Source organism: Microcebus murinus, chromosome 1, assembly GCF_040939455.1.
Source record: "Microcebus murinus isolate Inina chromosome 1, M.murinus_Inina_mat1.0, whole genome shotgun sequence".
Classification (NCBI taxonomy): Eukaryota; Metazoa; Chordata; class Mammalia; order Primates; family Cheirogaleidae; genus Microcebus; species Microcebus murinus.
In genome coordinates this window covers 66301578-66313815 of record NC_134104.1, presented here as the reverse complement: position 1 = coordinate 66313815, position 12238 = coordinate 66301578, and the positions used below count along the sequence as shown (strand labels likewise).

The following is a 12238-nucleotide window of genomic DNA, read 5'->3' as shown; positions in this document are numbered from 1 at the left end:
AGGGCTAGAGGAGGATGCAGAAAGTAGAAACTCACATTCCTACACTGTCAGCCCTCCTTATCTGTGGATTCTGCAACCATGTATTTAACCAACCACAGATGGAAAATATCCAGGAAAAATAATAATAATATAAATAAAAACAATAGAGTATAAAAATTATTTACACACCATTTACATTGTATTAGGTATTCTAAGTAATGTAGAGATGATTTAAAGCATATGGGAGAACATGCATAGGTTATATGTAAGTACTATGGCATTTTATATTAGAGACTTGAACATTCAAAGATTTGGTATCCATGGAGGGTCCTGGAACCAACATTCTGCAAATTTAGAGAGACTATTATACTGTTCTTCAATAAACTTTGGTTACTTTCTTGGATATGACAGCAGGTGAGAACAACTATAACTATCCTTGACCTTCTCTGAGAAAATAGTCTCTCTTGATAAAAGATTTGCCTTTGGATAAGACACTCATTGAGTCATGAACTGAGCTGAAAGATGTCCCAGGCAGAACATACTGATGGCCAGACATGCTTCCTATGTCCTGAGGTCTGTCCCTGAACTCTGGGTGACTCCTCTAGTCCCATCTCTAGCACCACACCTCTGTTTATGCAAGGCATGAAAATGTGCAGGCACATGTCTGGAGACAAACCAGGTTATAGACATGCAAAAACTCTAAGAAAAAGAGTATTTGAGATCTGTCCCATAATAGAACTGGATTTATAAACAATGTGAGTTAGAAAAAAATGAAAAGATTATTAAGTATAAATGCTTTAAAGGGCAAGGAAACAGAAATCCAGCAGAATAAAGTAACCTTCAGCAAGGTCCGCTGAGGGCTAAATGTCCTGACTATTACTCCAGCATTCTGTCCCCTTCGCCATCTTGATCCATCTCAAATTAAAATGTGTGTATGATATTAGACAAGGATTAAGCCTCATTTTTTTCCATAGGGATATTCAGTTGTCTGGCATCCTTTGTTAGAAAGACTTTCCTTCACTCATTGAATTGCCTTGTCAAAAATCAACTGTCTGGGCCGGGTGCGGTGGCTCACACCTGTAATCCTAGCACTCTGGGAGGCCGAGGTGGGCAGATCCTTTGATCTCAGGAGTTCGAAACCAGCCTGAGCAAGCAGGAGACCCCATCTCTACTAAAAATAGAAAGAAATTAATTGGCCAACTAAAAATATAGAAAAAATTAGCTGGGCATGGTGGCGCACGCCTGTAGTCCCAGCTACTCAGGAGGCTGAGGCAGGAGGATCGCTTGAGCCCAGGAGTTTGAGGTTGCTGTGAGCTATGCTGACGCCATGGCACTCTAGCCCGGGCAACAGAGTGAGACTCTATCTCAAAAAAAAAAAAAAAAAAAAAATCAACTGTCTGTATAAATGAGCCTACCCTATAACCTCCATTCTGTTTCATTGTGTTTATTCTCACACCAGTACTATTGTGTCTTGATCACCACAGCTTTAGAGTAAGACTTTAAATCAGGTTATATAACTTCTCCAACTTTGTTCTTCCTTTTAAAGATTGCTTTGGCTATTCTAGGCCTTTGCATTTGCATACTTTGCATTTTATTTCCATATAAATCTTAGAATCAGTATCAATTTCTACAAAAAAAGCTTGCTGGGATTTGACTGAGATTGTGTTGAATCTATAGATCGGCTAGGGAATTTCATTATCATCTTAGTCTGCTGTGTCCACTTCTGTAGCCATCGAAGGCATCATCTCTCTGCAATAACAGAAAGGAGGACTGAGAGCAGGTGTGGAGACTATCACACTGGTGCAGAGCCCGCTGATGGGCATGTTATATTTGCTCCCATACAGACGTTCCCTTGGTCTCTGTAAGTCACCCAGAGAAGATTGATCCTCTGATTTATTTCTACCAGGGAGCAATTCAAATGAGGAAACTATTTTATATGGAATAAAATTACTCCTGCTTGAAACCTCTATTTCATGAAAATAATTCCCTAACAGCATCCAAATCATACAAAGAATCCTCTTAGCCCTTGTGCATATTGCTGTATAGATGTAATGGTAATGTTATCTGCATCTTTATAGCCCTGCTGTTCAATTTCCTGCCTCTTCTCCCACAGCAGCACCCTCTTACCAATTAGGCTCCTGCTTCCCCATGACAGTGAGCTGTATTTCCTCCATTAGATTGGGAGCCCCATGAATGAAAGAGTCGTATGTTCTTCAAGCAGTGCCCAATGCCTAATTGTGGTGATTTGATTATTGTTCACCAAATATTTATTCTCGTCTCCCAACCTTCACAGGAGGCATTGCTGCCTCACTGATGTTGGTTTGGCCATGTGGGTTGTTTTGGCCAATGAGATGTTAGATAATGTGACACAAGCAAAAATTTGAAAGGCATAGGAGTAGATCTGGCTCCAATCTGCAGCCTAGTTCTACTAAGTTCAGCCAACATCAATCAAATCCCAGATACTTAAGCAAAAAATAAATGCTTATTGTTTTAAATCACTGAATTTTGGGATAGTTTGTTACACAGCATTATTGTGGAAATAGCTGACTAATAGACCATTCAAATCTAGCATTCAGCATATGCCTAACTTCTACTTCAACACCTCCACAAAGATGAGTTTGGGAAATTTATGAGAAACAAATCACATGGTCCAGTGCTCAAATGCAAAGGATTATAAGGAAGCAACTGTGATGTTTCCACAGACCGTTCTTCTGCCCTGAGGTTAGTACTCAGAGGACTGGCTTCTTGCTCAAATAGGTACTGTAGGTTTACACCATGAGGCAGAAAACAAGCCCCCGTCAACCTGAACCCCACACCCCCCACAGCCCTCTCCCTCACCTGCTCAGAAGTTTTGTAAAAGGCCACGGAGGCATTGACCAGTTTTAGCCGGTCTTCCATCTTCAGCATGAGCTGCTGCCAGTGGAGGGCCACCTTCTCCGCACACTCCCGGATGGCGTCAGCATCGTAGTGGCCGGCCTGGAGCAGTGCCTCGGCCTTCTGCTGTACCTGCAGGGCGCTCTGGTGTGTCTTCTGCAAGGAAGTGGCATGAAAGAGGGACTGGGCACAAGGGGAGGAGAGAGAGTCCGTGGGAACAACCCAGGTGTGGTATGGGAGGGGGTGGAGTGAGGCGTGAGTGGAAAGATGCAGAAAAGTTAAAGAGCTTTAAATGACTGATCCATTTTGTCATGACGATTAATACATTATTGTTTTTAAAGCATATTTTTAAAAAAAGAATATCACACATTTTCATTACTCTCTCAGGACCCTAACTCCTGCCCCCATTCCTTTCTTTCTATTGGCATCATTCTAGACTTTAAGGACATTTCAGTTTCTGTGGTAGAGAAACAGCCATTGTATATTAATCTGCTGTCTAATTAGTTCACAAGTTATATTGCCTTTACAAATCTAGTCATGAAATGGCTTATTATTGAATTTGCAAAGGAGGTTACTACTGCAGTCCCATTTTATAAAGCAAGTAAACACAGCACATTAAAAAAAACTCTGTGTAACACAAATCTCAACTAACAGTGAAACCATTTTAAACATTAATAATCAGATGAAAAGGATTTCAGTTGAAGGAATAAATCTGGCAGGTAAATAAAACTAAAGAGTAACCTCTCACATCATCCCTTAATTACTTCACCAAGGGAGTAGAGCAGTACAGTAGATAATTCACCCCAACACACAATCCCCAATCCTCACATTATTTATGTTTGCCTTTAGGAAATATATTTGTGTGTATGAGCCTGTGTGTGCACCCATGTGCATGGGAGTTCATGTATCTATCTATCTATCTATCTATCTATCTATCTATCTATCTATCTATCTATCTATCTAGTAGAAAAGGTTTCTCAGTGCTTTCTGATTCAGGCTAAATGTGCATTCTCTGCATTCACACTAACTGTAGGAGATGGGGAGAACTGGGTGGCAGGCAGAGAACCAAATGGGATTAAAATTTACTGTGACAAAGTATTGATGTGGATGATCCACAAGAGAATATTAGAGCCCCACTGACTTAAAAGAGCTAATATCATTCCAACCTCAACTGCTGGGATCATTCCAGGGTAACGGTGTAGTACTAATTTGGCCTTCGCACTTTTAGGAAGGTAGAGCTCAGCTGGCAGTGAAATGGGACAGCTAGAACCCAGTAATTTACTCCAGAATCATTTTCTGCCCTTCTTGGGCAGCAGTTCTGGGACAGTCCCCGAGAGTGAACCTATTCAGCACTGCCTGTGTCCCCTGTGCCTCCCCGATTCCCAGCACACTGGCCCCTCATCCTCATCCCAGACTGCAGTCTGCACACTCCTACTGATTTTCCTCAGTCTGTTCCCCACCGTTCAGCCTGCTCACTTTTTCCTGGATCTGTATGAAGTGTTAGCTATGTTAGCACGACCTCTAGCAACCTAGACCCCTCAATCCCTTGTCTTCCCACTGAATGAGCCCTCAATCCTGATGACCGTATCAGCTTCTAGCTTCCCAACTGGCTAAATGCAGCTAAAGAAAGTAAACTGATGGGTAGAAATGACCCACCACAAATCTCTGGTTTTCTTTCTCTGTTTTACTTATTGGCCCCATTTTCTTTTCCTGTCTCCTAAATGTAGAGGAACCGACGCCAGTTCTTGTTGTTTGTTCACATCTGCAGAGCTCTCATCTATTCCCTCAGCTTCTATTATCTTCTCTTAGCAGATGACTCCCAGTCTACATCTACTGTATCTGACCCTTTGTCTTCAGGTGCCTGACACCTCTCACCCTAGTGAGCAGCACTGATTCAATCGATCTAGCTGTCCCATGTTAGCCTACTACAAGGATGCAGTCTAAGTAAAAGTGATCTTCTTAGAGAGATGAGGGCCCTTGCCAGTGAATGGAAGGGCTTTACTGTTCTATTAGAGCCTCCACCTCCTGCCCGATAGCCCTTGAAGTTTCACAGCTGAAACTAAACTCCTCCCCTCTTTAAGACCAGTTTCCCATGATAATTTGTCACTTCTGTTGGTGCCCTCCTTCTTCCTGTCTCCTAGGATTGCAATCTTGACGTCATTCTTGCCCGCTGCTCCCCACTTCCTAGCCCTAGCCCAGTTCTCACCACTTCATACACAGACTGCTAGTCTTCTTACCTTCCATTTCTAATCCATCAAATTCATCTGTTACATTTCTAACAGATTAATTTAATTTTCTGTAATAGGAAGTGCTTGCATTAAGTGACTTCTAACATCTTTTCCAGCTCTAAAATTCTCATTTTATGCCACAAATATGTCTCCCTTCTCTGAATTCAAGCCTTCCATGGTTTCCCCATTGCTATAACATTCAGTCCAAACTTTAGAGGCTGTAATTAAAGCCCCTCACAATGTGGCTCCAACCACTTCTATGACTTGATCACATACTACTTCCTTACAAAACGCTTTGAAAATACACCACGCACTTTCTTGTTTTTGCTACCTTCATTTTTCCTGCCTTTAACAAATGCCCTGAGTCCTTCTCTCTCTACATTCCAGCTTTCCTTTGAGACTCAGCTCAAGTCTATCCTCCTTTAATGAAGCCTTTTCAGACAGTCTGAGACCCATTGAAAACCTCCTTCTTCTGAACTCCCATGTGACTCATTTAACACTTGGCTGATTTTCCTTACTTAGTGAAACTCTCAAGGTAAGGAGGGTTTGAAAAATGATTTAAATAGCTGTAATTTTTCTGAGGGTACATTTTGTATATAGTGCTGAGCACTGTGCATAAGCATATGTTTTCTAGTTCTCCCAATATTATTACAAGTTGGATATTATCATTCCCATTTCACAGATTAAGAAACTAAGGATCAGCTGGTTAAGTGACTTGCCCAAAGTCACTGGTTTCATCACTTAGAACCAAAGAAGTGATGAAACCAGGAATAAGACTCAGATTTGACCTATTCCTAAACCTATGTTTTTCCCACTATATCAGACCCCATCATTTTATCTCTAGCAATTAGAACTGTATCTATATCTCATTTGAAGGAAGGGTTAACCAAATGAACATTAGTGATTATGATAATTATCTGGCCTCTTCTCAATATGTGAAACCAGCATATAATTGTTATCATAAACCTGTTATTATGTCTTTTTCTATGAGAGTGGAGGAGTAACCTTGATTTTCCCATAATTTATGCTATGTAATAAATTCTCTCTCTTACTTTGAAACTCATTATCATCTAATAGTCCTGGGAGCTCCTTCCCCCTTTAATTTCCTAAATGATAAACTCTTATCCATGTGACATAATCTTTGCTCTGCTAAGCTCAAATCATTATTTTGCATTTATTTCCAGTCCCCATTATCTAATCCTATTGAGTGCTATATCTTTAAGACATGGATTATCAAGGACATTAATATTTAGTAGGAATACACAGAAGAAAATGGAACTGAATCAACTGAATTTATTATCCAGTTTTAACTACTTCTTCTGGCATAATGCTTATGCTTAAAATGCATAAGAGGATTTCAAATAAAAATAGATTTTGAAATTTAGCTTGTCTCTGTGAAGTTCACGGTTCCTGAAGATACATCAGCCACATCCTGGATACTAACAAATAATTATCTAAGTTTGCTTGATAAAGCTTGGCTTCTTCTACATGCTGTGTACTGTTTTCCATCCTGAATGGCTCTAGGGGAGTTTTCCTGAAACCAAGGCTACTTCAGGTCAAAATCTGACCTTCCTTGGGGAGACCAAAAACTTGCAGCCTGATGAGGATGTCCAAGCTAATGTTAGCAGATATCCTGGTTTGCCTATGACAGTTTTAGTACCTGTTTTTCTGGCTTAGTTATTAATAATTCCCTCCAATCTTAAAACTGTCTCATTTAAGCAATAAATTATATGATTATCCTACTTATAGCTATTTTATTTTCTCTTATGGAACTCAGGGTTCCTTCTTAGGGTCCAAGAAGTCAAATTATGCTGCCCATCCACAATCACTGTAAAGGTTCCAATAACACTGTCAAAATGAGTTAAGCCAACCAAGACTACTTTCACTCCCTTTAAAATTACTCGAATCCCCCCTGGCATATTTTCCTCCTGATGCAGAACCTGTCCTAAACTGACACATTTTAAGAGAGGCACAGGCTACCTAGAGAAGGAGCATATGTTGAAATTTTGGTTCTATTCTCTTCATTATTCTAGCTATGCTGCAGACCCTCCCTACTGTCCATTCCCAAGATCTTCTGGAAATCTTATCTGCTCTGCCATGCCCTCTTGAGACTACAGACACATAGAAGTGGCCTGTATCTCAACATCAGCTCCAAGAATATCTCATCAAGTTTTACCCATATAGAAACCAGAACTGATTAAGAGATGTTTGTAGCTAGTGAGCCTCTATTCTGTAAGGATGCAACAGCCTCTAATCCAAGTTAATAAATATTGCATATACAGACATATTGAAATTAGTTATCTCAATAGTACTGCGAATACATTTGCCCATTCTTTCTCACAAGTTCATTGAGATGCTCAAGTGTGTCATGACATTTGATTTTACTTGCCCAACATTTGATTAAGGGACTAGAAATTTAATTACCAGACAGGGTGTGTAAACCTCGTTCAAGACAAAGAGAAGGTATGGCCAAGAGCTGTCATCTTTCTGCTTAGCATCCCTCATAACTTTGGCCATGCCTCTCATCTGATGGCCCAACCATCATTCTCTTCACTACTATCTATGACTTTGGGAACTTGACCACTGTGTCCCTGAGTCTTGATTATAATCCCAATCCTGACTTTTCCTTTATAATGAATAGGTCCTAACACTGTCATATTTGGGCGTGTCTGTAAACTTCAATAGAGACAGCTGATGACCACAAAACTTATCTCCTGTAGTTAATTCTTTCTTAGAAAATGATTGCTCAGGCCGGGCACGGTGGCTCATGCCTATAATCCTAGCCCGAGGCGGGGGAATTGAAACCAGCCTGAGCAAGAGCAAGACCCCATCTCTATTAAAAAAAGAAAAGAAAATGATTGCTCATACTGTGTTTGCAATACACAGTTTTTTTAAGATTTTATTTTTTAGATAATCACCGTTTATTTAGCCTTCCCTTGACATTAGAGCATGATTATTACTTCTGAAATTTGCCAGTTTTTTTTTCATTTCCATAGATTTAAGGAGTACAATTTTTTTTGTTATATAGATGAATTATGTAGTAATGAACTCATCACCTGAATAGTGTGCGTTGTACCCAATAAGCAATTTTTTGTTACTTATCCCCTTTCCACGCTCCTCCTTCTGAGTCTCCAATGTCTATTGTGCTGCTCTGAATATATAGTTTATTTTTAAATCTCAAATCCAGATTGTAGTACTAGTAATGGTTCCTAAGAAGATATCAAGCATCTTAATACTACGTTTATACATCCAAGATGGTTTCTGGAAAATTAAATGGTTGAATTCAATTAATACTGGTTTGAAAATGGCTAGGATTTGTTTGGATTACTGCATAAAAAGACATAGGCACAAACAGTTAAAATTTTATTATTTTGCCATCGTCATAGAAAATTCTCATTAACAATCTTTTTTGTTTTTAGAAGATAACACCTTTGCATTTCTTACATCTCCTAAGTGGGTTGAATTCTATAGTAAACAAGTAATGAGTGTCTTTTAAGTTTTCACTCTTTATCTCTTTTCCCATTGGTACTGAACTTATTTTATTTTTAATATACTTCCCATGTCCCATTTCTTACTCTTTTCCCCATACCACTCTAGGGTAATCAGTTCAAGTCTCTTTGGGAAGGACAATGTCCTAGTAGAAAGGATAATTAAAGCAAGGATATTTAAAGCAAGACAAAATTTATATTAGGTTATCATAAATGAAGACTTATTTTTAAATAGCCTTTTAAAAAGTCCTTATTAGTGAATTTCTTCTGGTTGCATTTATCTTATATTTTTTGGGACTGAGTCTTGCTTTGTTGCCTGGGCTAGAGTGAGTATGGTGGCATCGGCCTAGCTCACTGCAACCTCAAACACCTAGGCTCAAGTGATCCTCCTGCCTCAGTCTCCTGAGTAGCTGCGACTACAGGCACGAGCCATCATGCCTGGCTAATTTTTTGTTTCTATTTTTAGTTGACTGGCTAATTTTTTTTTCTATTTTTAGTAGAGACGGGGTCTCACTCTTGCTCAGGTCGGTCTCTAACTCCTGACCTCAAGGGATCCTTCCGCCTAGGCCTCCCAGAGTGCTAGAATTACAAGCGTAAGCTACCGCGTCTGGCCTGGTTATAGTTTATTCTTTGAATGTGCCTTCTTCTAGTATTACTGAACAACTATTCTCAGTGAGGTAAACTATCTGGTGCAATCTGCTCCAACGCTCATTACCCTTGTTAAAAGGCAGACCCTGATGACAGTATCTAAGCATTACATGTAAACCAAGTGTTTAAAAATAGGATCCTAATTTACTAATGACTTTTGCATTGGTTTATCCTGAATTCTCAGTGATCTTCAACTGGAAGTGACTTCTAACCTGTTAGCTTTACATTTCCCCATATGGTACATGTCTAGAATGTATGAAAAATCTCAATGTACCACTGGCCTTAAAGGTTGAAGGTACTGATGAGCAACAAAGATTCTATCTGTGGTGTGATACTTGTCTTCTAGTAGCCTCCTCGGGGGATGAATCCCTGCATTTGCTTCCCCATCAGCTCCTGGGTAATAAGGAGGCTCCCTGGGCCATTCCTCTAGAAAGAGTAAGGACTTCACCACCTGAAGGAAGGCCCACACCTCAGGGAATCCTGCCTGAGGCACAGAGCAGAAAGGGGAAGGGAGGACAGTGCAGCCAGATTTGGGTGTTACCTCGATGGCCAGTTGGAACTGCTCGTGTTCCCGCTGCAGCTGCTCTGCTTCCGACAAAGAGCTAGCATTGACCAGGCTGGCGTTGAGCATTGACTCTCCATTGCGGATCCATCCCAGGACCTAGGGAGTCGGGATAAACACACAGGTGAGTGGCTTTCTGCAGCTTCCCCAGAGCTGTGGCCTTTCTCATGGGTATTTCAGTCAGAGAGCTCGCTATCCTTCTCCCTCTGTTGGAGAGAGGACAGGAGGGGTCTGGATAATTAAAATGGTCATCTCCCCAATCTTACCAAGCATCCTGTGCCATAACGTACTTATTTTGTGTGCCAACTCCACTACCAGCTCCATATCTTCTTTCCTCCCCTTATCACTCCTTGGGCCCAATTTCCTCACCCACTTAATTTAATCATTACTTAATCTGGTCATCTGTATGTCTAAAGTTCCTTCTGGAGCATAAGATGGCATAAGTAAATAAATTACATCTGTTGGGATCCTTTTCTTGTTTTAAAGGCCCAGTTCAAGTAATGACAACTTATTGGAATCTCCTGTACCTAATTACTCCCATTAGAAACAATCTCTTCCTCATCTGGTGCAACCATTCCATTTTGTATGCACCACCTTTATGGCACTCACCACAGGCTGCCTGGTTCAGTTATTTCAACCTATGTTCCTCTCCCCCTTAGAACACAAACTTCCTAAAGTCTGGGGTGATAGATTAGTCATATTTTAATCTCACCTATTAATAATACCTAGCACAGTACCTTGCACACAATGGGTGTGGTGTAGTAATATTTTCAAAGTAATGGAGAATACCCAGGTCACACATGAGCAGTGGGTCCAACCTCCCATACCTTGCAAAATAGCCAAGAGTAGACAGGTTTGAGCTTCAGTAGGTAAACAACCCAAAAAAAAGTATAAAGGAGAAAGAAAACAAGCAAAATAGCATGAATAATCCATACATTGGATCATCCCCCCCAAAAAAGGGGAGAGTAAGTTATAATTGACTTAAATTATTTAGAGGCTATGGCTAGGCTGAATACAATTTCTATATGACCTTAGGAGTCCTCATGGAAAGAAAACTCAGCCAGGGACTGTTAGGATAAAACAAGAAACAGGTGATACTGTCTAGACAGTTGTAGGTGAAACAGAGATGTGGCAATTATCCAGCTAATAGAGTTGGCACAAATAATCCAACTAGAAGGTTAGGCTCTGAAAGCCTACCTGGTGTCTGGTCACCAGAACATTGCCAAATATTTTCTTTATTAGGGAGTTTGAGAGTTTGCTTGGAGAGGAAATAAAAATTCTTCTGAAATTTCAAGATCAGTAAATACCGTCCATCTGTTACTGCATGCCAAAGGAGAAGACACCACAATCTGTTTCAGATTTGCTTTCAGATTTTTCTCCCCTCAACGTCCTCATGTTGAACAATCAGAAAACACTACTAAGCCCTGTCTCTTGCTCCTTAGCTCTCACAGGCATCTCTCAAATTTCATCCCTGGGCAGAAAATGACTGATGCCTTATTGTACATAGATAACATTGGAGCATAAATCGCCCTGAAGCTGGGCTATTTAGATTGAGATATTAATTCATGTCCAGGCTGGCAGATTGTGGATGTACCAGTCTGTAAAGCAATTAGTTGCAGGAAATAACTGCTCAGAGTGTTCATGTGAAATCCCTGTTGTCACTGGTGGACTGTGGCTGGCTGGCTGGAGGTGCTAATGATTTCATAAAATTGCCTTTAAGTTTGGGTGGATGTGTTCATAGATTACATGTCTAAATACTTTATGTCTTGGAGAAATGGAGCTCACAATGCCCCTCTGCTATGATTCATTGCATTCTACTTGGTCTTGGAGATTCATTTGCGGGTGTCAGAGAATCATTTTATCCATATGCATCACAAATCAATGCTTGTGCAACATTCTGATTTCCTTTGGGCCTGCTGAGACTTGCAGAATATTTTTCTCTCCAGTTTAAGCCAACTGGAAACATCGGTTAGAGCTATGGTGATGGGGATCTCCACTTATCAGCTGTTCCATGTAGACATATCATGGGCTTCGGTGCCTAATTTTTTTATTAAATCATGCCATCCTTGTTCATTTTTAGTTCCCAAATGCCATTTATAAAGGCATTCCAGGACGTTAGAGTGGGAGATTTGATTTTAGAAGATAAAAATGCATGGTAGTTTATATCCATGGCTTACATCCAGGATGGGACTGATCCCTATGAATGAGTCAGTCCTGCAAGTAGAACTGGCATAGGATAGAAAGAGCATAAAATTTTAAGTCAGAATATCTGCCTATGTTACTTACCTGGCAAAATCACTTAACTCCTCTGAGCCTTAGTTTTCTCATCTATAAAATAAGAATAATTGCATCGTTCCCTTCTGCATTTCAGGGTTGACATAACAGACTGTAAAACGTAAATTCTGATGACTATGATTGTGTTGGTGGGTGATTTTTAGTTTGGAGCAAACCTCGGTAAT

At 40.3% G+C, this 12238-nt stretch overlaps 1 protein-coding gene across 27 annotated transcripts in view; it reads right to left on the bottom strand.

Moving 5' to 3' along the window:
• The window catches only part of KALRN (kalirin RhoGEF kinase), a 653674-nt gene that overhangs the window by 262245 nt on the left and 379191 nt on the right, over positions 1–12238 (bottom strand). For 17 of the 27 annotated variants that reach the window (XM_020287048.2, XM_020287013.2, XM_020287027.2 and 14 more), the window contains exons 16-17: positions 9759–9878; positions 2818–3036 (exon numbers count right to left, since the gene is read on the bottom strand). In XM_020287048.2, the coding sequence (XP_020142637.1) occupies positions 2818–3036; positions 9759–9878 (339 nt within the window). The remainder of the gene's footprint in view (positions 1–2817; positions 3037–9758; positions 9879–12238) is intronic. The other 10 variants (XM_020287049.2, XM_020287016.2, XM_020287028.2 and 7 more) reach the window with 1 other exon arrangement.